This window comes from Anabrus simplex, chromosome 5 (genome assembly GCF_040414725.1).
Source record: "Anabrus simplex isolate iqAnaSimp1 chromosome 5, ASM4041472v1, whole genome shotgun sequence".
NCBI classification, from domain to species: Eukaryota; Metazoa; Arthropoda; class Insecta; order Orthoptera; family Tettigoniidae; genus Anabrus; species Anabrus simplex.
The window spans coordinates 113,596,658-113,623,261 of NC_090269.1; the positions used below are offsets into that span (position 1 = coordinate 113,596,658).

General features: G+C 37.2%; 1 protein-coding gene across 2 annotated transcripts in view; it reads right to left on the reverse strand.

Moving 5' to 3' along the window:
- Mettl4 (Methyltransferase like 4) overlaps positions 1-26,604 on the reverse strand; it is a 51,338-nt gene that overhangs the window by 19,440 nt on the left and 5,294 nt on the right. Inside the window, exons 2-4 of one of the 2 annotated variants that reach the window (XM_067147091.2) lie at positions 14,769-15,148; positions 7,680-7,854; positions 7,426-7,603 (exon numbers count right to left, since the gene is read on the reverse strand). In XM_067147091.2, coding sequence (XP_067003192.2) covers positions 7,426-7,603; positions 7,680-7,854; positions 14,769-15,148 — 733 coding nt within the window. The remainder of the gene's footprint in view (positions 1-7,425; positions 7,604-7,679; positions 7,855-14,768; positions 15,149-26,604) is intronic. The other variant, XM_067147092.2, reaches the window with a different exon arrangement.

Sequence of the window (26,604 nt, forward strand, 5' to 3'; positions counted from 1 at the left end):
GTTTGTTGCTCTTTCTCACTCTAGCTTTCTTTTCCTTTAATGCACCACATAGCTCACACTCAACTTTAAATGGGTTCATTGTATAGTAATTATTCTTTCTAACCAAAGTCTCAGTAATATTAGTTCATTAGATTATAACACACAGATACAATTATTTTAAACGCTTCAAAAAGTTTGAAAATATCACAACATTACAAGATGTAACTGGCATTAACTACTAATGCCAAGGATAGATTGTTCAAAACTGACTGATCATTCTTATTCCCTTTAAAAATCTTAATCAAACCATTCTCGTTGAATAAATCTATAACAAAAGTTAAATTTGGAATAAAATGTATGCTTAGTACTGTATCAGCTAGACTACGCATGAAAAAATGTGATTTTCTAATTAAAATATAATTTGGTACCAATTCTCATTGTTTTCTTTTCTAATAACTTGGTGCAGTTTCTAACTGACAGAGCATGCCAGTCGTATTATGAGAGACGGCTATGTTAGACATAATAATAAGCACAAGAAGAAGAAGAAGAAGAAGAAGAAGAAGAAGTAAAATTGCAGCTAGATGCAAATCAACGATCTGTCAGTTATTGTAAAAAGAGTCTTTTTCAGACCACTCTAAAAAAAAAAAAAAAGTGACGTTACATTTCCTATTCAGAGTAGCATTTGGGAAAAATTATTTACTTTTTGTGGGGGAAAGTCTGTAGTGCCCCCTTGAGCCCCGGTCCCACCTGAATTACAGGCCCTAACGTTACACCATTGAGACAAATTAACAACATATGTGAAGTGTACAAAGAAGTGGATCATATTGCAAGCAAAGAAAAAGTAGATATATGGCCAGAAAGTTCTCGATCCAATTCGGAACCTGAAGTATGAAGAGAAAGTTAAGAGATAAAATGAAATCTTGGAAATAGGGCTTCTTTTCATGAGTTGGTGTTACAAGCCACCATCAAACTTACTTATGTTACTTTATATTCAATACTCTGTGGAAGGACTGCATACTACGACAGTTTTTGGATGTCCATGTTTTATTTTAACCTAATGTTTAGCAGTGCTACGCTTGAGACTTTTTAACTATTTCAAACATTTGTTAATATCCTCACTTTCATTTTATACTTTGACCAGCAAGCACATACTGTAACTTGTTTATATTATTTAAGCATTGTATTTTTACTTCATCCTATTGTCATTTACTAAGGGTCTATTATATGTACTACATACTTGTATATCTTAATCCATACGACCTGTTTCAGCTGATGATGGTGTCCATAGACACTGAAACCGGTACTGAATAAAAATGTTGTGATCATGTCTGTCTGTTAGGTCATCAGCCCAGAGGCTGGTTGGATCCTCAAATAGCACCACCAAAGGTTATGCGGTTATAAGGAAACACCAAAAACCAGTGGTAGCACCAAAATGAGGCGTACTAGGCAAGATGAGGATTGAGGTAGTTTGCCATTGCTTTCCTCACTGGGGCAGAAAATACTATTGCAGCACGACTGACCCTATGAGCAGCACCTTTCATAACACTCAGATGCACTAGTCATGCTGTGAATGTCATTACTCAGCACTACCCATACCCCAGCAACTTCCCTATTGTCACAGCCATGGATGTTGACTGGGACTTCGGTGGAAGCTACACTTTGCTCTGTCCTGTGCCAAGAGATAGATACAAAAGTACTGTATCCAACAAGAAATGACAGTAGGCAGGTTGTGATCGTATTAACAACATATATATTGAAAAAAGTTGGATCAATCAAATTTCCTTCTATTGTATGTAATCAGTAAGAAGAAAATCCTGATGTTATCATCCTGAATGGAAACACTATTGAAAGAGTGAGACATTTCATAAACCTAAGATACAGCCTGATACACAAAAATGGGATCCAGATGAAAAAATCAAAACCAGAATAAACACTACAAGAAGTGTGTTCCTGAAATAAAAATATTGTGCACAAATGTGACTTCCAGTTTGAAACTCACTGATGTGTCATGAAGTTATCTGTCACCAGTGCTGCTTTATGATATTAAAGGATCGACACTAAAGGCTTCGTCAAAGAACCTGCAGGCTGATATGTGGACATATCACCAAAGGTTGAAGATCCCAAGGGTAGATCACATCACCAAGAGGCAGATACTCCGTCATGCCAGGAAATCGTTCTTGCAAAATGCAAGAAAGCAGCCCATTTTGGTCACATCTACCAAAATGACAAATAAAGTCTGATTTACTGATTACTGGAGCCCGGATTTCCATGCACTATCAAATCTCAAAATATGCATGCATTCATGCACTATCATGAAACTGGAAAATATACAGTATCGAAATTCAGTTCCTTTTGAAACATTGTACAACTAATTTCTCCAAATTGTCTTGAGTTAAGCTCAACCGTTTATCTGTCAGCACATTCTTAAGCACGAAAAATGATTTTTCTACGTCACAAGAAGTCACAGGTGCATACTTAAATGAACAAATTTAAGACAAAGTGAGGTCAAATTGTACGTCTTTTGCAATTTCACCACAATATGGCTTATATGAGCTTGACGAAGTCAAAATCAGGATCTGAACGGATCACAATTTGGAATGAGATTTTAACCAGTGATTTTATTTATCTATACTTCATTTAATCTGATGTTTTTAGAAGGAATGAAGAACACAGCTATGAACTAGTTATATTATTAAAATTGTAATGACCTTGATTGTCCGGCCCCGCCGTGTAGGGGGCAATGTGTCCGCCTGTCACCCGGCGGCCCCGGGTTTGATTCCCGGCCGGGTCAGGGTTTTTAATTGTAATGATTAATATCCCTGGCCTGGGGACTGGGAGTTTGTGTCGTCCTTAATTTCTTTCCTCACATACAACACTACACTTCCGCCACTCCACTTTACATGCAGGTTCATATCATATAGTGGCAGTAGGGCAAAAGATTCACAAGGATCGTCGCCCCGAACAAATAGCATTTTATAAAAATGACTCTGATTACTTCACACAGGGTCAATTTCTTATTTTGACATCATATTTCATATTATTCTCCTTTTATATGGCAAAAGCAATATAATCATTCACTTATAGTAATTCAGTGCAATTCATTGACTACTTTTTATGGTCGATTCAGATTTTACTAATGTGAACTATTGGATCTGAGTGAACAATTCTACTTTATGAAACAGGGCCCTGACCTAACTTTGGGGTTATGTTTTCCTGGCTGATGATGCTTACAATGTTTATGTTCCAATTTTTAACATCTGTATAATGTTTGTATCCTAAATATGTGGATTGTGAAGTATTGGAAAAGTGGTATAATTCATTTGTTTGTAAACTTTGATATTCTGATCTCCAATATGGTTTATAATGAGGTTTATAACTTGTAATATTAGGTAGGTGGTTGTAATGTTCGGGTTGATCAGTGTACTTCTCAACCCTTAATACACCAGCAGAAAATAAAATCCCAACACCAAGTAGACATTAGTTTAGAGGAATGCAATTTAGGCTAAGCAATTGTCTAGGTAATATGCTTATTTGATTGCAGTTTTCAAGTCAACAGTTCAAATATGCACAAGACGACGACATGGTAGTACATTAATAATGCTGTAGTCACCACGATTTTGAAGGCAAGCATGCAAACATGCATGCATTGCATCATACAGGTGCTGTATGTCATTTTGTGGGATGGAGTTCCATGCCTGTTGCACTTGGTCCGTCAAATCGGCAACGGTTAATGCCGGTATTGGATAATGCTGGATATGTCCCATACCCGCTCAATGGGCGAAAGGTGTGATGATCTTGCAGGCCAAGGCAACTGGTTAATGCTCTACACAGCACACAGGGTGACAGCAGCGGTATCAGGATGAGCGTTACCTTGTCAGAAACGCCCCCTTGAATACTGCGAATGAATGACAGAACAACTGGTTCAATCACCAGTCTGACGTACAAAATCTACTATCAAGGTTCTTGGGATAACGACAAGAGTGCTCATGCTGTCAAAGGAAATTGCTCCCCAGACCATAACTCCTGCTTTAAATCCAGCGTACCAACGCTGCAGACAGCTTGGTTCCACGCTATCGCCTGACCTTCTCCTTACCAACCTACGACCATCACTGGCACAAAGACAGAAATGGTTCTCACCTAAGAATACAACAGATCTCCACTCTGCCCTCCAGTGAGCTCTAGCTTGAAATCGCAGATGGCAGTGATTTGGAGTTAGTGGCATGACACTACAGGACATCAGGCTCAGACTTTCGTTTAAACTCAGCTTGATGAGTCATCTCTTGAAAGTGTTCTTGAGAGTGATACACAGAAGAATATACAGACTGTGTGAAGATCAGATAGCCCCTAATCAATTTGGGTTTATTAAAGCAGTAGGTACGAGAGAAGCCTTGTTCAGTGTGCAGGTCCTCTTTCAGAGATGTAGAGATGTAAATAAGAATGTATTTGCTTGTTTAATAGACTACCAGAAAGCCTTTGACTGTGTAAAACATGAAAAATTGATGGATATTTTGAGAAATATTGGAATGGAGGAAAGAGATCAGCGAATCATCAAGACGCTGTACTGGAATCAAACAGCGGTGTTGCGTGTTGAAGGAGAACACACCGAAGCAGTCAAAATCCTGAGAGGAGTGAGGCAAGGATGTATATTGTCACCTATACTATTTAATTTGTATTCAGAATACATATTTAGAGAAGCCTTGGAAGATATAGAAGAAGGAATTTTGATAAATGGAGTGAGATTAAACAACATCCGGTATGCTGATGATACAATTGTATTTGCTAATACTATCCAAGTGCTACAATCACTAATGGATAGAATTGTAAGAGTCGGCAGCCAATACGGGCTTGAAATAAACACCGCAAAGACAAAACTCATGGTTATAAGTAAGGAAAATATTTCCGGAATAAACTTGGTTATAAATCAAAAGAGTATAGAAAGGGTAAAACAATATACATACCTTGGAACCATAATAAATGAAGACTGGGATTGCTCACAAGAAGTCAAGGTACGCATTGGAAAAGCAAGAAGTGTGTTCCAGAAAATGAGTAATGTGTTTAAAAGCCACAATCTAACTTTAGGGACTAAAATCAGACTTCTGCACTGTTATGTATTTTCTGTTCTTTTATATGGTGTAGAGACATGGACCTTAAATAAAAACACAGAGAAGAAGCTGGAGGCCTTTGAAACATGGCTTTATAGGCGGATCCTAAGAATATCTTGGACCCAGAGAATTACAAACGTGGAAGTAATGAGAAGGATGAACACAACACCTCATGTGATCAAGATAGTGAAATGCCGAAAGCTGCAGTATCTGGGACATATAATGCGCAACACAGATAGATACAACCTACTCCAAAAAATACTCCAGGGGAAAATCAACAGCAAAAGAGGTCCTGGAAGAAGAAGAATATCTTGGCTTGACAATCTTAAGAGGCTGGTGCAATATGTCATCAGTTGAACTGTTCCGCTCTGCCATAAACAAGACGAAAATAGCCATCATGATCGCCAACATCCGAAACGGATAGGCACCAAAAGAAGATGAATGCTGCTGATACTGCTTTCTTCATCTCCTTAAAGACATATTTGACTCACAATGTCAACACCGCCACCATCACCACTCTTCATCGAATAGTGCGCAAATTTGAAAAGGCATTATCTTTCAGGTGTAAAATTTCGCTTATCTAACAACTCCTCCTTGGTGTTGGAATTTCATTTCCTGCCAGTGTAGGATAAGAATGGGAATGCTTAAAATTAAGGCTACATTCAAAAGATAGGGATATACACAGAATGCTGATTGTTACTGTAGTGCAATTTAAGATCTTGAACATCTATTTCACTGTCCAAACTGTCCTATGGAAACTCAACTTGAAGACTTCATTATATCCATTGATAAAGCTATTTTGGCTGTTTCATACTGAAGTACATTCAACTTTTGAGGCTACTTGGATACGATCATCACCACCCGTATTTTCAACTATGTATTTCGTTCCTTTGTTTCATTAACCACTAAATCTCAATTTGAATATCAAAACCCACTACATGCAAATCTCCTCAACTTTGTTTCTTAAGTATTTGGAAGACTTTTACATTTTCCAATTTTTATGCTAAATAGCTCATTCAAAATGTTAAAATTAAAGCAATGTTACTCTGGATAATAGTTTATTCCAGTCGCATATTTGCAATTTGCCCAAAATCTTGGTATATGGACTTAGTGGCTTTTGATACCAGACACCGCATATACCAGTCACATGTCTTAAGTTCCCACATAATCGTCGCCATTAGACCTGTCTGTGTCGGTGCGATGCAAAGACACTAGCAAAAAAAAAAAAAAGTTCCCACATCGACGGCTGCATGTGAGCTGTTACAAGTAGGAGTCCAAACAAAATTCCTAACTTTTTATTATCAAAACTCAGTTTACAATTAAGAGATCAGAACAACTCAAGATTCTGATTTAGTCTTAAGACAATCAATTGGTCTGCACCAGTGTAAAAAAGTAAAGTGTTACTGAAGTGTTATTGTAGTGTATCGAAATGTTAGCAGAACTGATCATTTTTTACATGTAACATTATTGTGAAAGCAAGCTCTTACAGAAAGGTGTGAAGGCAATAATTAGAGAAATTGTCTGATGAGCCAGTATCACACAGGAATATAGTATGAAGGCTCATTCTGAGACTTATAAAAATTCCTAATCAGGACATGATAGCCACGTGACATCGTCGCTGGCTTCTCAACAAGGCAGTGATAGTTTGAATAATGGGGATCTTTGAAGTTAAGTATCACATCCCTGTGGTTCAGATTCCAGAGAAAAACAAGAGGTTCTGCAGCTATGATCACCATACCAAAAGTCAAATAAAACTGCAGACAAAGGTAAAAAAATGTCAAAATGTAATATGCTTATAAATTCTAGTACATGGTTCTGAAGAGTCCAAGTTGGTTTTGCAATTCACAACATCCAAATTGTATGATCCAGACAAGAAAATAAGTAGCTATACATAACAAAATAAGAATTAAGATTTGCAAACAAATCATGGTATGAGACCTGCATTGTTATCAAACTACATTCAGGTTTAGAATCTAATAATATTGTAAACATTACTATTTGTTTTACGTCGCACCGCCACAGATAGGTCTTATGGCGACGATGGTACAGGAAAGGCCTAAGAATGGGAAGGAAGCAGCCGTGGCCTTAAGGTACAACCTCAGCATTTGCCTAGTATGAAAATGGAAAACCATCTTCAGGGCTGCTGACAGTGGGGTTCACACCCACTATCTCCTGGATGCAACATTGTTAACAGCCAAAAGAGATTCATGATATAGCACATTCAAGAGCCAGTCAATATGAACATTATAACTCTACATCAGTTTATTTTCTAGTTCTTTATAATGTACAAAGAACAGACACTCTTTATAAAAAAATAGTAAATATAACGATGCAACCAACATACCAGATAGTGGTGGTTTATGTGAATGAATAGCACTTGGAACACTGACAATCAATTTTCCATCCTCTGGTAAAGGGTACTTTCTTGAGCCTTTCAAATTACATCCAAATATTATTTGCTCAAAGGGTTGCTTCCCAGGGGGATCTGAAAAGGAACAAACCGGTTCTCCTAACTGGGTGACCTGAAAAGGAATTTCCCTTAATAACTTCACTGCTAAGATATTTTAAAACATATTTTTTCATATTACTAACACTTACCTTAACCCAAAACCATTTTGCTACATATTCTACACCCCATGATGGAAATATGTCATCAATTAAAGTATTCAAATGGGTAGGTGAATTTGTACACCAAACAGCAATGAGTGAACCAGGAACAAGAAGAGATTCAATTGGTATCTTCTTCAGATCTTCATTGTACATCATCTGATAACTAAACATAAAAACATCAAATAAATTCCAACTGATCATAATAAAAAATTGTTAATGAAGTGTAGGAGAAATTAATTAATTAATATAATAATTTCAAGCCAGTGCAGGCCTTAAAAGAAGACCCTCCAGCAGGGGGTGGGCAGCGGCTCTGTGTTTAAGAGTGTGTGCTAGTGTGGTGGAGGTTAGTGTTGTGTGAGTTGCAGGAACACTGGGGCAAAACATCCAATCTCAGAGCCAAGGAAATTAACCATTCATGAATAAAATCCCACAAACAAGCTGGGAATCAAATCCGGGACCCCGAGAACCAAACGTCAAGTTGCTGACCTGCCAGCCATACAATCAGCAAATTACTATACACTCAGCAACATGACAGTAATACAAAGGATGATTAAATATACAGACTGGCACAAAAATGCAATACACAATGATTGTTGAAGCGGAGATTTATTTTAAATTCTCATTAACTGAAATATTAATTAATTTTTATCAATACATTGATTTTGGAAGCCTGAAAATTAAAAACTTTTTTTTGAAATGATTTAATTAAACTGTTCAATGAAGTCAGAAGTAACACATAATCAATGTGCACAACTTTAAATGTTTATATGTAATCACATAATGTCCATCCATTGTACTACTTCACTGACACTTCTTTTCATTAACTACACTTTACCGAAACTTTTACACACCTTCAAAAGAGTGCATTGGCACATCTTTCAACCTCTCGGGTAGGTATGGTCTTGTTTAATATTGCAATCCTGTCCAGCAGATCCTGCTCCCATTCTTCTTGAAGAGCATCCCACAGGTCCTGTAGGGTGCAAGGATAATGCTGACAGATACTTCTTCCCATTTCATCCCATAGATACTCAACGAACCTCCAATACAGGCCATGCACTAAACATGTGGGTTAGTGCTGACATGCGTTAGCATGAAACCATCACTGATGAATGGAGCAAAAGACTTTCAACCACATCTATGATGTGCTGTAAGGGTTCCATACTCCACAAAGACCAGGCCCATCCACACCAACAAACTTTTTCCTGCCCATACCACTAAAAACCTCTCCAAAAAGCTATCCGGGGGGGGGGGGAACATCTTCCTTCTCCACAGTCTCTCTTCTGTCTGCTGCTCAGAGGCAAAATCAAGACATCAGTGAACAGTTCTCTCACTTGCTGGAGTCAATTCCCTGTACCTTCATATACTGTTCTGGGAATTGCAGAAGCCATATATCTCATTCTTACAACATAATGCACGTTACAATCATCTTTTACCAAGGCAACACCTTGTGTAGCATTTTCAAGACTCAACGACATATTTTCTCTTCTTCTTCTCCTTCAATACCCTTATTGGATGTTTGCTATCACCACAGCGAACCGATTCTTGTTCTCAGCTAGTCAGAAAAGTGTTGGGGTACTAAGTCCATACAATTCTTGTAGATTCCCCTAGTTCAACTTCCTTCTATCGTATCTTGTAAGATAGGCTGTAGGAGTCTGTACTTATTATTTTGAATGATATGGTCAAAGTACCTAGTTCTTTTTGATGTTGAGCATGATATCCAGATCTTTGTTCAGGTGTTTGAGTACTTCACCATTACATATTCTATCAACCCATGATATTCTGAGCAGGTGTCAATAGTACCACATTTCAAAGGATTGAAGCATTTTGCTAGTATTTTCTGTCAGGGTAAAGGCCTCAGCACCATAACACAAGACAGAGAACATACAACACCGAAGTAAATGGGGATTAATGTTTAGTTCCCGTTACAGAGAATTTTACTCATTCTCTTGAATATAGTTCTTGCCTGTTCAATCTGGACCTAATTTAAACAGGACTGTTCCAGTTGTGATCAAGCACACAGTCATGATACTTAAAGTATTGGATTTGCTCCATTGGTGAGCCAGCTACTGTCAAATTAACAGGTTGAATGACATATTTGCTAATGGCCTTTGCTTTGGTCCTTTTCATATTTAAATGCAGACCTGCAGCAGCACTGTGCTCAACCACCCAGTTTAGTGATGTTTGTACACCTTCAGCATTTGTTGCAAGCAGATTATTTTTTTGTAATTCCATTAAAACAATGCCCTCCAATTTTCTTTCCAGTGATTAAGAAAATACCATTTCAGAGCAAATATTCAAGAGTAGAGATAGAACACAGCCTTACCTCACTCCTTGCTTTAACAATAATTTTGTGTGGCTATTGCTAGCCTGGTGAGGCAGACCTTCTGATGAGGGTGGGCAGCATCTGCCGTGTATAAGAAACGGCATGTTATTGTGGGGAAGGACAGTGTTGTGTGTGCTGTGTGAGTTGCAGGGATGTTGGGGACAGTACAAACACCCCACCCTGAGCCAGGGAAATTAACCATTTATGGTTAAAATCTCTGACCCAGCCCTCTGAATCAAAAGTGACTACGCTGACCATTCAGTCACGGAGCCGGACACTCCTTGCTTTATTTCAATAGCATACATGTTGGTGATGTGATCTCATTCCAATACAGGTTAGCAATAATTTGGATGTCTCTACCATCCAGGCCATTATCATGTAGGATATGCAGCAATGTTTAAGGTTTCAAAGGCTGAAGGCTTTTTCATAATCCATAACACAAGCATATATATCCACATATAAATCTAAGCATCTTTGCATGAAAACCTGCATTCCCAGCAATGCCTCTCTGGTGCCAAATCCACTGCAAAATCTTAATCAGGTACTGCTTATATATAATTGACATTTGCTGTCTATTTTGAGAACGTGTCTCCTTACGCTTATGATTCTATAATCTCCATGGGATAAAAGTTGATTTCACCAGTCAGAAGGGATTGATCCATTGGTGTACGCTAGATTGAACAGCTCTATCTCGATATCCAGTGACTGGAATTTGTAATTTTTCTGCAGGTATACCATCAGGTCCAGGTGCTTTTCTGTTTTAGCAGTTCTTGAGTGATATTCTACTTCCTGGTGAGTTATTAATGGTCGTTCATCCGTATCACAAACAGAAGGTAATCTATTATCATGGAAAAGAACAGGCGCATAGACTTTCCAGAATGATGGACACCCCTTGATTGTAATAAGCCATTTGTCCTCGAAGTACAAAACCCTGCAGCTTCTTTAACAGTTCTGTGTATGTTAAAATTGTCATACTTAGATTCACATTCTTCTATTTCCTTACACTGGTTATCCAGTTATTCAGTTTTTGTCCTAATCATCTGGCAGATTTTGGTCTGGAGTTCTTTCCAAGTTCTTGTATTTTACCAGCCTCTGTTGGTCCATAAAATCATGGATTTTTAAACAGGCTTCAGCCGTAGCTCCTCCAAGGACACAGTAGGAGTGGATTTTGACAACAACAAGATTATGGGGAGGCTCCTTTATTAATAGCAAAACAGCAATCAGCTTCAAGGTTCCTGAACTAACCAAATTCAAGAGACATTTTGTAAATTTAAAACAAACAGCAGCCACCTTGGAGGAAGTAAATGAAGAGAATACCTAGCAATATTCAGAACAGTGACAAAGGAAAGTTATTTTTTCAAAAACTTTTTATTAGAAGACAAGCGGAATATTTTAGCGATAAAAGTGCTGGAAACATTTTTTACAACATTTGTTCAAATGAATAGAAAGTTTTTTTTAAATAGGCTAACCATAAGCAGATCCATTTCCATCTCATTTCACTACCCCATTCAACCATCCACATTGTTTTCAATTTATTTTAAATTTACGTAGTATTTAAAAAAACAATGTACCTGTTTAAGATATTCTTAAAAAGATAAATACTTAGTGAATTCACCAAAGCAATGTAAAACAGCTGAAGATATTCTAAAAAGGAACGAAACATGTAGGCCTACTGTGTATGATTGATTTGGTTAAATGCAAATATAAGTATCAAAAAGGTGGATAATTTTTTATTGTTATTAAGTCTTTGCATACCACTTAGTCAAGCAGCTCATCTTCTTTCTTTCTCCTAAGTCTTCCCAGCCCAAACTTTGCAACATTTTTGTTACGCTACTCTTTTGTCGGAAATCACCCAGAACAAATCAAGCTGCTCTAGTCGGGGGTCTTACCAGAGACTTATATGCCGTCTCCTTTACATCCTTACTACAACCTCTAAACACCCTCATAACCGTATGCAGAGATTTGCAACCTTTATTTACAATCCCATTTATGTGATTACCCCAATGAAGATCTTTCCTTATATTCACACCTAGGTACTTACAGTGATCCCCATAAGGAACTTTCACCCCATCAACACAGTAATTAAAACTGAGAGGACTTTTCCTATTTGTGAAACTCACAACCTGACTTTTAACCCCATTTATCATCATTCCATTGCCTGCTGTCCATCTCAGGGCTGTCGCCCAGGTTGGACAATCCCTATAATTTTTTTCCACAAACCGGCAACTAAAATCACATTGCTTATCTACAATCTGGCAATGAAAGACCAACAAGGACAAAAGAATGGAATAGAGATGAAGAAAAGAGAAGTGGAGGAGGTAAGAAGGACATACCACTAGAAATTTGATGAAACGAGAGTAAAAATAAGGAAGAATTAGTACAGTAACTGGTGCATTCAGATTACTAAAGTATGACAGCCTAGTGCTATAGAAAATAAGAATTTCCGAAATGTCAGGGTCTGCTCTTTGTTCTGAATGTCACCTAGTCAATGAGAGTGGGGTTGTAACCATTAGCAACTACTAGGTACCTCGGAGTGTGTTGTTCTTCAATGCAATCTTTTGTGGGATGTTGCAGGTTGTTGAGTCTCAGTAACATGAATCAGACTACCAGTGCTACGCTGTGTTCGATGATTTTAAGTGTCAAGGATCAAAATGACATGTCATAATGGGCTTTCCATATTTCTTCAATATTTGTTTCTGGCTGCTGACTTTTGTGATAGTGAAGTCTAGGAAGTTGATAGCATCTACTGGATTTGTATTCTGCTGGATGCTGTATGTTATTGTACAGTCTGTTGAAATGATTGAGTATTTGTGTACATAGTCTGGTTTTGCCTTTGTATAGGCATATAACTTTAACATACGAATGCCAGTAGCCCATAATATTATGTGATCACAGTTTTTGTTGTTGTGTACAATTTTGGTGAGTTAAATTTGTTCTAGAAATGTCTCAGCAAGCATGCCTGAAATAGGGGAACCCATGGAAAATCCCTTAGATTGGATGTATAGTCATTGATTCCATACAAAGCATTGTTTGTTATAGTGCAAACCATTTCTTTTCACTTTCACTTAATCTGTAAATGTGAGGTTTTCCAGTCGGTCAAAACTAATGCAGGTTAAATAAAATGACAAAATACCTGAAAAAAGAAAACATTTAACAACAGATTATACCTCAAAATATATTATTTAACTAACAACAGAATGATAGGGTTTATTCTTGAAACATCACCAGATTCTATCAAATCACACTTTTAATTTTTATTACCGTTTTCATTTTATTTTTACAATTGGTTTTACGTCACAATGACACAGATAGGCCTTATCGCATCAAATGGGAAACCACGGAAATCCACCAGCGGTGCCGACAGTGGGGTTCGAACTCACAACCTCCCACATGCAAGCTCACAGCTGCGCGTCCATAACCACAGGGTCAACTCAATTGGTCAGTCAATTATCGTTTCTGCAAAAACTACAATGGTCTAAATGGATAAATGGAGAATTTCATTTGGAAGTCGGTTTTGTTCTCATAGAACATTGCAGACAGACTGAAGACTTGCTGCAATGGATTTATTATATTCTTATTTCTGTTTTTCCCAACGCACCTATCTTACATAAAATACATCCCAATTACAGCACTCAAAATATGAGGGTTGGAACTTAAATAGTGGCAACACTGCTGTGGAGACGCTATGCAATGGAATCTAATATTGTCGCTGATAGCACACGTTGGTTACATAATATCTACCTTACCTCAGAGCAAATGGACTCGCCCTTCCCACATCACCTGCGTGCGCACAAGCGAGAGAAACACAGTCACTTGTGAGCTAGCACTCTAACGAAACGTTGTCACTATGTTTTCCAAACAGGAACAACAGAGTTGGATCAAGATTGAATGTGCCAGAGGTCGTACAGCACGACAGTATCATCAAGGTCTTCAAGAAGCTTGCGGGAAATCTGCATTGCCTTACAGAACAATGACACGTTGAGTAAAAGCCTTCAACGATGGTCAGCAAACTGTGGCGGACATTTATCGGACAGGTCGTCCTATGAGTGAAGAAGAAGTGCAACAGAACAGGCTCTTGCTGCATTACTGGACAGTGATCGAAACCAGATGATTCGTGAGCATTTGCTTCAGAACTGTTGCAGAGATTTGACAGGCAGTAGACCGCTCCATTCGCACCATCAACAGAACAGGCTCTGCTAAAGGTGTACTACGACTTCCACATTGCTGGCAACGGGTTATACACAACGCTGGTAAATACATTGAAGGACAGTAAAGGTTGCTAACATGTAACTATTTTGTATCTGTTGTAAATAAATAGTTGCCACTATTTAAGTTCCAACCTTCGTAATTTGTCTGCTCTGACTTTTGGTTTTTCATAGATAACAATCATTCTTCTTTCATATTTTTTTCCAACAGACTTACCTTTGTCTTAAATATGTTGATCTTCACACCACCAAGGAGTATATATTCTAGAAACTTACACTGGTAGCTTTCACGACATTTCACAACAATCATATCCAAGAAAGCGAAAGCTAAATTACTTCCAACTAATTGAATCCTCATCATCAGATTATCCCTTCCAATAATGATCTGTGTAAAATATCCTTCTAGAACAATATTTCCAATGATTCTTATGACACTGCCTTGACAGATACATCGAGCTTATTAAAGTCTACATACCTTTAACTGAAATGGTCCACAAATGTGGGAAGTTAAAGAGTAATATAAAAGAAAAAATATTTAGTCTGACTTACCTTCCCTCAGCACACTTAGCTTTCTTACGCCTAATATATTTATTCCACCATGGAGGATCTAGCAGGATGAGATCAAACTTGTTCTTCAAGATATCCAGTTTCTTCACAATATCAAGAGCATTGTAACTAAAAAAGGCACAATGTGCTGGAATTACATAATTTTCATTTTCTATGCACTTAATGATAGCTCTGTCAGAATTATTGCCTCCATGGAAAAATTTTCCTTGCCAGGTCACTGATTCTTGATAAAAATTATCTGCAGTCTTCCTAGCTTCTTCATTTCTTTTAAATTCTTGACTTGATGAAATATACTCAACCAAATATCCCAATTTTTGAGCTTCTGCTAGTATAATGGGAAGGGAACTCTGAACTTTTTCGATCTAGAAATAGAATTATACAATAAATAGAACGATCATATTCTTCTCATATAGTTGTTGAAGTTTTCATTAAATTAAGCTGCAAGTTAGAACATAATGTTAACAGCAAATAACTGTAGACTAACAATACAACAAAACAGAAATGTAATGCATTTCTTTAAATACAATTTTATTTAATACTTCCTCACTAAGCAGTTCAAAGTATTAAATAACCATCTAGTACTGTCTGAAACAGTATTCTTAATTTTTTCACTTGAGTTTATAACAGAAAATGAGTGGTTATTGATGAAAACCACTTGGTATGATTTATAACCAGAGAGGAGAAAGGAATGTGTTTCATTCACTAAAAAAATATCTAATTTATAAAAAGGGGAAAAGTAAGGAAAACAAACATCACCACAGGCTTGTGGCTTGCACAGCTGCCTTTTGTCAACAAAGTTGTTTATTTGATTCTAGAGCACTGGAATGGATTTTCAAGGAATGGGGGCACAGGTCAGAGCAAAAGCAAAGCAAGCTTATAATTTTAGGAGACTGTAGATAAAAGTTTTACACAGAATTCAAACAACAGGCCATTTAAAAAAAAGATGCACTTGCATTAGCCACGTTTCAAATCACAGCCACCTTGGTGAGAAGTATTAGATGATGTCACTCTATTTTACGAAACCAAACCCCATGCCACAACAGCTACAAAGGGCCTACCAAGCGATCACTGCAGATTACGAGGTATAGAAAATCATGGGTGATAGTTGGGTCCGCCCTGTCAATATATTACCAGATTCGTAACTTATACAATTATTTTGACTTGTACATGTTTCAGGAGACACCACTCCCTTCAGCAGTGATTACTACATCACAAAACAAAACTCCCCATATTCTAGGACCTAACAACATTCATTTGTACAGAATATAAGGTAGTTAAAATCATACAATAAGGTTAATGTATTTTCTGGAAGGTCTCATAATGTGCCCATTACACTGAAGTTTAAGCTCTACTGAGCATGATTTTGTCCTTTCAAGTAGTATGATTCATAGCAGAGTGCTGCAGAGAGGCCCACCGCGCAACACTTCAAGCCCACGGGCTCCAGCAGCCCAGCCCGTGCAGTGCCGTTCTCTTCTGACTTACTGGCCCACAGTACTAGTCTCATACAGCCCACCGCACTGGGCAGGCTCAATAGCATAACCTTGACTACTTCCCTGCAATAACGCGTGCGCCATGTATCTGTACAACGAAACGTTCGCTTCACACTTCTATGTAGATCACTCACTATATGAATTCCCATAGGCTAATAACATATTCCAAAGTAGGCTTATCGCATTTTGAAATAAAACTATAGAGATCTCTCCTGCACTGTAATAATAATAATCATTATTATTTTCTCTAAAGCCCTACTGAATAGATTAGAAAAACAAACCGACCACCTCATTGGAGAATATCAGGCAGGGTTTCGAAAAGGAAGATCATAGGCATAGATATCAAGGATAATTTAATAAAAAACCACCTATTCAATACTTTCCACGTTTAATGTGGTTATTATCTACATGATTTTATGTAGACTTATTTGGTCAGGTACATGTTTCACCCATTATTTTGGGCATCTTCAGCCTGTAAACAACCTTTAGGTCAAGGTTTGGGACCTTTTTAACCAATATAAACATACCAATATATACACTATATACAATATATACAAACATAAGTCAATACAGTAAAGTTTTTTGGTCCTAATCTATCTAATATGGAAAATGTCCAAAACTAAAATGGATCTTCTTTTCGGTGAAGAGGATTGCATATCGGGGTTTATGTGACCCCTATATCATATTAAGTTCTTGACGTATCGTGTCTGGTGACAGGATGTGTCGTCAACAATAAGTGGAGATTTGAACTGATTGTAGGTTGGTCAAGATTGAAAATATAAATTTAAATTAATTGTGTTTTAACTTGGCAGTTCTATTCTGGTTAACTTAAAATGTTCAAAACTAAAATAAAATGAAACGGATCTTCTTTTTTCTTGAGAAGGGGTGATATTAAAACTGGAGCTTGTTTGACCCACGATTTTCATTTTCATGTTCTTGACATAACTAATATCTAAATGTGTTGTCGTGCACAAGTGGAGATTCAAAAGCCGATTGTTGTAGGTAGACTGGTCAAAAACGTTGTGAATGAAACTGTTAGCGTCTTGACTTTGGCAAGAACTTAATATGATATAGGGGTCACATAAACCCCGATATGCAATCCTCTTCACCGAAAAGAAGATCCATTTTAGTTTTGGACATTTTCCATATTAGATAGATTAGGACCAAAAAACTTTACTGTATTGACTTATGTTTGTATATATTGTATATAATGTATATGTTGTATATAGTGTATATATTGGTATGTTTATATTGGTTAAAAAGGTCCCAAACCTTGACCTAAAGGTTGTTTACAGGCTGACGATGCCCAAAATAATGGGTGAAACATGTACCTGACCAAATAAGTCTACATAAAATCATGTAGATAATAACCACATTAAACGTGGAAAGTATTGAATAGGTGGTTTTTTATTAAATTATCCTTGATATCTATGCCTAACGTCTTCTTCAATACGGAACAATAATGAGAGTTGTTACTTGTAATAAGGAAGATCATGCCGAGAACAAATCTTAATTCTAAAAACTATTTTACAAATTCATAAAACAAAATAAACAATACCTTTGTTGACTTAAAAAAGCTTATGATTCAATAGACTGGCAGACTCTATTCAACAAACTTGACGAATTTCAGGTCGACAGAAAAACAAGGGAATTGATCAAGCGACGAAAGTTAAATTTTTAGGAGAAATTTCAGAACCATTCGAAATTACAACAGGGGTCAGAGAATGCGATGGATTATCACCACTACTAGTTCTAGAAAAAGTGGTTCAAGAATGGAAAAGTGAAACTAAAGGGATCAATATTGGTAGACTTCTCAAAAACAAAATTCACCTCGATTGCCTCGCCCTTGCAGATGACTTGGCACAATCCTCTCCAACAACAAATAAGAAGCACTTCAGTCCGTAGAAAAACTTCATGAAATAGCAGAAAAAAACAGGTCTGCAAATATCATAAGAAAAGACAAAGTATATGGAAGGTACAAAATCAGGAATTAACAACCATCCTCTAATCACTAGATATGGAAAAATCTCCCAAGTAGATAAATTCAAATACCTAGGCGAAATCATACAACCAAATGGGATAAATCAGCAAGCAAACAAAGAAAGAGTTACAAAATTACAAAAAGCATACAAAATTGTTGGAGCAGATACAACAAAAAATCTATATCACAAAACGCAAAATTACGACACTACAACACAGTTGTCAAACCAGAAGCTCTTTATGCATCAGAAACTCTGATAACTGGTGGCAGATCACAAACAAAAAAACTTTGGCTCACAGAAGTAAACAAAGACTTCAGGAAATTGGTATAAATGAAGAAATAATGCAAGACAGAAAAAAATTCAGAAATCTCGTAAACAAACACAAATTTGCTGATCAATCTAAAAGACAAGCTACAAGATGGACGGAAGAACGCAAAAAGTAGCACAGCAAAAGGGTGAGATTTTGGGAAGACAAGAAGAAACATTGTGCTAAAAAAGTTCACATGCACTCGTTAGTTGGTAACGAATCAATAATAATTATAATAATAAAACAAACAGAAACTTTATTATAAACTAATATTCATCTGCAATTGACATCAAGTTAACTGAAACTGAATCTAAATGACTTGAAGCATAATCACAGGACATCATTCACGTTTAACTCAAAATAAAATACAAACTGAAATGACGTGCAATATGCCAACAACAAAAAAAAAGAAAAAGAAAGCTTTTACTTACTGTAGTGTGCGTAGTTTATTGGTCATTGATTAATGGTGGTGGAATGTAATTACTGTGAATGAAAAGAAGAGCATCAACACTGTATGGGTGTAGAAGAGACCGTTGTGCATCGAGAATGAAGCCGGCTGAACTGAAATTTCTCTCTGAAGCTCAACTTGATGCTCGCATACATAATACTTTCTTCAAGGGTTATGAATTTCATGTTGTTGGTCCGTACTGAACTGAGAATAACATATGAATAGTAACACAGTAAGGTTTCCACCTATTCAGTACTAATATGTGTACTAATATGTGTACTGTACATATTAGTACTGAATAGGTGGAAACCTTACTGTGTTACTATTCATATGTTAATACTTTCTTAGCGATCTGGTGAAGTTTTGGATAGTTTTGGCCATTTGTTTTCCAGTAGGACGCTATTATCTTCTTCCATCCCACAATTTGCTTTAAATATCTTTCCTGCTCATCCGTTGGAATAGGACCATCATCATCGTCAGCCCACGAAGCAAAATTCATTACTCTGGCAGCTTGTGGCATAGTCGTGGAGTCTGATGACTCGGAAACATTAGAATGCTCGTCATTCATGCACACCTCGTTCATCATAAGTTTTTTTAATCTAATCAGAAAAAGATAAAATCAGTCCAACTCCTTTAATGCTCTAATGTGTAGGCCTACATAAAGTTCATCGCAGATCATACAGCACACAAAACATCTATCCCATCACCGTCAACTACAGACTCCATGCGCTAATGGGTGAAATGTACAGCTGTGTTTCACCGCGCACATAGGCGCTGTCGTCTCACCGCCTGCTGCCATGGCAGTCTAAATAACAACAGTGGGATTTCAGAGTGATTTATGCAACAACAATTGGCAAAATTACTCCAAACTTGCAGAAAGTGGTCATGTGACAGGGTCTTTATTTATGCTTGGCAAGGACTTTCTGGCTCGACCTTGGCCGCCAGTGACAGTTCAGTTGCTGGCTACCACCCGTGCGAATGTACAGCAGAATACGGTGCTCAAAATCATTATAATGCATTTTATTCACCATGGTTACAGTTTATGCTCAAAATCATTATCTTGCATTTTACTCACCATTTTTACAGTTTATGCTGAAAATGTTCCCTATGCGCTGCCAAACATAATCGGCATCTCCTAATGAAGTTTTCGGTTACTCTACCAAGTTCTTCAGCACTGATGGATGCAATTGCAGCTCTTATATTGTCTTTAAGTTCATCTAGTGTATGAGGGTTGTTCCCATAAACTACATTTTTAACATTCCCCACAAATAAAAATCACATGCCGTTAAATCTGGGCTACGAGGGGGCCACAGATTTTTACTTATGATCCTCGTATCAAACAAGTGTCATTAAGAAGATAACGACCTTTACGTCTATTTTTATTGTTTACTGAACCTGTATGTTTGAATCTCTTGGCCAGTTGTTTTATTGTCCGATTGATAGGAATGAGGTCTCCCTGGAAATTTCGCTCAAAACTTTTGTCTTGTCCTAGCGCACGTTTTTCTGCACTTAATGTAAGTATTGTGCAGATATACACGATCACGTATCGAATATTTCACATACATTACAGCACTATACACAATCACAATAAAACACTATACAATACAACATACAGTACGCAGAAGCTTCATTGAACACCCTACTATCTCGGAGCTCAGCTCTCAACAATTGCAGGAAGTCCCGGAAACCGTGTGCGCCAGTGGCCGTTAGCGGCCTGTCATCGGCAGCCAAGCTCGAGCGAGAAAGTCCTTGCCAAGCATAAATAAAGACCCTGTATAAAATCTACAAGAAAAACAGTTTGCAGGAGATAGCTACAGCAATAACTGCAAATGTGATAAATAAGAAACAGTGGTTCACTAGATACCCAACCATTTTATGATAGAGGCAATGTAGTAGTTTATTAGTAGTGATGATAACGAAATTAATGTTGATATATACACATTCAACAATGCTGTCTTCAGAAAAATATCCTTGGTCTATTTCTAATACGATATCATGTTAGCGTAGGTTAATGCTGCTACGGAGGACATTAATTTTAAACATAACCATGTTTTCTAAGGAAGGCCTTGGTAACAACTGTTATTATTTCATGAAGGCAAATAATTTCAGCTGTTATTTACGCAGTTTGCTCAGAACATGTCACTTTGCTTACTGACTGACCCTGTAAATTGTCTCGACTTCGCATCTCAAACATAGGGAAAGAGAAATACAACAGGGGGGGGGGGAAGAAGTAGAGGAAATTTTTCTGATAAAAAGGCTCAGGCTTGATGTTGGACCTACTGAAATTCCTGATTTTTTTTTTTTTTTTGCTAGGGGCTTTACGTCGCACCGACACAGATAGGTCTTATGGCGACGATGGGATAGGAAAGGCCTAGGAGTTGGAAGGAAGCGGCCGTGGCCTTAATTAAGGTACAGCCCCAGCATTTGCCTGGTGTGAAAATGGGAAACCACGGAAAACCATCTTCAGGGCTGCCGATAGTGGGATTCGAACCTACTATCTCCTGATTTTGAAACCGCATGTACACTATCAAAAATTCTGCACGAGAAGAAAAATTCAGAATTGCTTAAAGTTACCAATAATTTATATTGTGTATCTGTATTTATAATATGATAAAGTCCGCCTCTGTAATATAACAGTTGGCGCTACTAGCTACTTTTTTCGGGGGACCCGGGCTTGAATCCTGACACTGCCAGAAACTTAAGATTGGCACGAGGGTTGGTATGTGTTTAATACGATGCACGCAGCTAATTTTCATTAGGGGTGTGCTTGAAAATAAATGCACCACCTCGAGACGAGTACATGAATTTACAGATGTAAAATACGGTATTTCTGTGAGCTATTCATATTGCATAATGGAGGCCTATTTCTGGAATTATATTTGTCTACTGCCTTTCCAAATCCATTTCATTAGAATGTGTCGGAATACTACAAAAATTCACACTTTGGTCTGTAGTACAGTATGGCATATTATTGTTATTATTATTATTATTATTATTATTATTATTATTATTATTATTATTATTATTATTATTATTATACTGGCTATAACTAACACTGCGGCAATAGAATACAATGTTTATCCATTATGATGTGTGTGTTTTAAAAAAAGATTACTTTGCAAATATAACATTGTAATAATAATTTGTTTGTAATTGTTAACCTATTTGTAAAATGGTTAAAATTCATTTGTGAAGAGTTATTTTGTATTAATTAAAATGTAATAAATCTCGAATTGTGATTTACTGCTAAGATCAACTGTCTTTTCAAATGCATTTTATGTGGTCGTGAAGGAAATCTGTGTATATCTATTAATGCAGCCAACAACAAATAGTTCTGCCCAAACATTATGACATTAAAAAAACACAAAGCAATCCCGACTTTTCATCTGATGTTAGAGGGTCTAATTAAGGAGGACAAGACAATGTAGGCTACATGGCATTCGTAGATCTGGAAAAGGCATTTGATAATGTAGCCTGGGCCAAGCTATTTGTGATTCTGACAATCTGATTGTACAATCTGTACAAAAATCAGCCTGCAGTGATAAGAACCGAGGGCTATGAAAAAGCAACCAAGAAAGAAGTGAGGCAGGGCTACTGTTTTCACCCTGCCCTTTTCAATGTTTATATAGAACAGGTGTTAAAGGAAATTGAAGAGGAATTTGGGGAAATGATATTGTAATATTGTAATGATATTGTAATTTTATCCAAGTCTGAAGAAGATCTAGAGAATCTGTTGAATGGTACAGTTTCAGAGCAGTAAGTAATACAAGAAGAAAATACAGTAAACAAATCCAGAACAAAAGTAATGGAATGCAGCTGAACAAAGTCACATGATACAGGAAATTTTTTTTTTTTTTTTTTTTGGTAGGGGCTTTACGTCGCGCCGACACAGATAGGTCTTATGGCGACGATGGGATAGGAAAGGCCTAGGAGTTGGAAGGAAGCGGCCGTGGCCTTAATTAAGGTACAGCCCCAGCATTTGCCTGGTGTGAAAATGGGAAACCACGGAAAACCATTTTCAGGGCTGCCGATAGTGGGATTCGAACCTACTATCTCCCGGATGCAAGCTCACAGCCGCGCGCCTCTACGCGCACGGCCAACTCGCCCGGTCAGGAAATATTAGATTAGGAAATGAGGTTTTGAAGGAAGGTCAATGAATATTGTTATTTGATTAGTAGAATAACTAACAATGACTGAAGTAAGGAGGACATAAAATGTAAACTAAATCAAGGGAGGCCTTTCTTAAGAAAAGAAATTTGCTCACTAGGAACACTCATATAAGAATGTTTCTGAAGACATCTGTTTGGAGCGTGGCATTGTATGAAAGTGAAACATGAACAATAACTAGCTCAGAAAGAAAGAAAAAAGAAACTTTTTAAATGTGGTGTCACAGAAAAATCCTGCAAGGTAAGTGGGTAGATTTAATCATAAATGTAGAGATACCGACTCAAATTGGAGAAAACAGAATGATTTAGCAAAATTTGACCAGAAGATGAGAAAGAATGATAGGACACATCTCAAGTCACCCAGGACTTACTCAGTTAGTTTTTGAAGGAAATGTACGCAGCAAGGATGGTAGAGGTAAACCAAGGGATGAATAAGTTATGACAAACAGATTAAAGTAGACGGAGGAGTTACATATAAATGAAAAGGTTAGCGCAGAATAGGACAGCATGGAGAGCTCCATCAATCCATTCCATGGACTGATGTTTCAAACAGCAGGTCAAGTACAGTACCATTATCAAGACATAGCAAGATATGTGTCACAGAAAATTATTGGAGTCCTCATCTCCTCCTCCACCAATATTCACTGAGAGAAGCTATTCCATTCAGCAAGCTAATTGCCCTTGATTGCGTGTCATGCAGACGTCCAGTCATGGCCCATGTTAGCATAGACAATACATTTAGTATTCAGACTTGTACCACCTATCTGCTACAATAAAAAGTAGCCTATGAGGCTTGGAAAATCGCAATTATCTATTTCTCCTCTAAATGTTAGAAAAAATTCTTTAATTAGATTAACATTAATAAAGGTAACACTCAGGAAATAAATACAAGTTGTATTTCCTTTATTATTCATCAGAGAATCAATTTGTACTGTACCGTACACACAAAAATGGAAATTTTATTTTCTACAAATGATTTCATACAGCATTTATCGATAGGACTGAGACAGCGCTAGGGAAATGATGACTTATTAGCAGAACATGTACTAACTTAGATATTTGAGAATGAAGACCTTTCCCTAAACTACTTCACCCAACATGAATAAAACTATTCATAGGCCAGGTACCTTATCCCTTATTTCTGTTGAACTGTTTACTTACTCATGGTACATGAACAGAGCCTTACTTACATTCAGATAGACAAACATGACAACAATTCAAAAATTCCACTTCCTTCCAAATTCTGGAAATGACCAACACATAAATACAAATGTTAAAAATTTCTGACCAAAGAACAGACAAAACTCTTCATTTATTTTTATAGCCTAGCCTATATCCTATCCTTGTTACAAATAACCTTCTGACATTGCTTCTAACTTTTCATAACAGCGATCACTCTTGCTAATATAATGTGTTCAACTCCACCTTGTAAGTTGGATATCCCCAGCCCCCTCTAGATTTGATGACGATGCTTGTTAGAAATAGGAAAGGACTTCCACCTATCAATACTTATTGATTGCACTTATTATGCTAGAGTACTGGTTTCGACCCCCTATATGGTCATCTTCAGCTGAACAATACATTCACATATAGATCATGAAGCTATGATTAAGATTACATTGTCTGGGGAATGCCATATGATAACAAATATTTGGTCACGTCCAAATGGGGCATGTCAAAATGGGAACTGGCGTATATGTCACTGTGTGACAATGCAATTGTATGTCTATAATGATATAATGGCACTACTCTGAATTCAATGCCGCACAAATTTTACGGATGTCACAGGACAACATGATTCAATTTTAACATAAAACAACAAGACTCAACATACAGCAGAACTGAATATACATATTTTATCCTAATTGTATCCATACGCCTGGCACTCCCTTTAAACTTGTAAAGTGTTTTATTCTATGTATATACTTGAAGACAAAATCTTTTATACATATAATGTGATAATTTTACGAGCAAATCATATCACTCAAGCTCCAAAAACATCAACCAAGTGTGCAACTACGAAAATAAGACTTCAACACAGAAGTCAACCGATGAACTGAATAACACGCAAGACACGAACATCCATGTGCATGAAGTGTTCCTACATATATTGTTTTTATCTTATATACTTATAAGTTAGTTTTCAGTGGAGATAGTGTTTTATAAACTAATTTTAAGACCTAAAGCATATCATTATAGACATACATTGCATTGTCAGACATAGTAACATACACGCCAGTTCCCGTTTTGACATGGCCCATTTGGACGTAACCAAATATTTGTTATCATATGGCATTCCCCAGAAATATACATACATTATCATTATAGACTGTTATGCCTTTCAGCGTTCAGTCTGCAGGCCTCTGTGAATTTACTAAATGTCGCCACAATCCTCGATTTGCAACTAGCGTTGTGGCCTCATTTAGTTCTATACCTTTTATCTATAAATCGTTACAAACCGAGTCTAACCATCGATGTCTTGGTCTACCTCTACTTCTCTTACCCACCATAACAGAGTACATTACTCTCCTAGGTAACCTATCCTCCTCCATTCGCCTCACATGACCCCAACACCAAAGCTGGTTTATGCGTACAGCTTCATCCATCGAGTTCATTCCTAAATTAGCCTTTATCTCCTCATTCCAAGTACCCTCCTGCCATTGTTCCCACCTGTTTGTACCAGCAATCACTCTTGCTACTTTCATGTCTGTTACTTCTAACTTATGAATAAGATATCCTGAGTCCACCCAGCTTTCGCTCCTGTAAAACAAAGTTGGTCTGAAAACAGACCAATCTAAAGATAGTTTCGTCTGGGAGCTGACTTCCTTCTTACAGAATACTGTTGATCGCAACTGCGAACTCACTGCATTAGCTTTACGACACCTTGATTAAATCTCACTTACTACATTACCATCCTGGGAGAACACACAACCTAAATACTTGAAATTATTGACCTGTTCTAGCTTTGTATCACCAATCTGACATTCAATTCTGTTGAATTTTTGTTACCTACTGACATCAATTTAGTCTTCGAGAGGCTAATTTTCATACCATACTCATTGCACCTATTTTAAAGTGCCAAGATAATAGACTGCAGGCTTTCGGCACAATCCGCCAGTAAGACCAAGTCGTCAGCATAGGCCAGACTGCTTACTACATTTCCACCTAACTGAATTCCTCCTTGCCATTTTATACCCTTCAGCAGATGATCCGTGTAAACTACTAACAACAATGGTGAAAGATTACAGCCTTGTCTAACCCCCGTAAGTACCCTGAACAAAGAACTCATTCTACCATCAATTCTCACTGAAGCCCAATTGTCAACATAAATGCCTTTGATTGCTTTTAATAATCTACCTTTAATTCTATAGTCCCCCAGTATGGCGAACATCTTTTCCCTCAGTACCATGTCATATGCTTTCTCT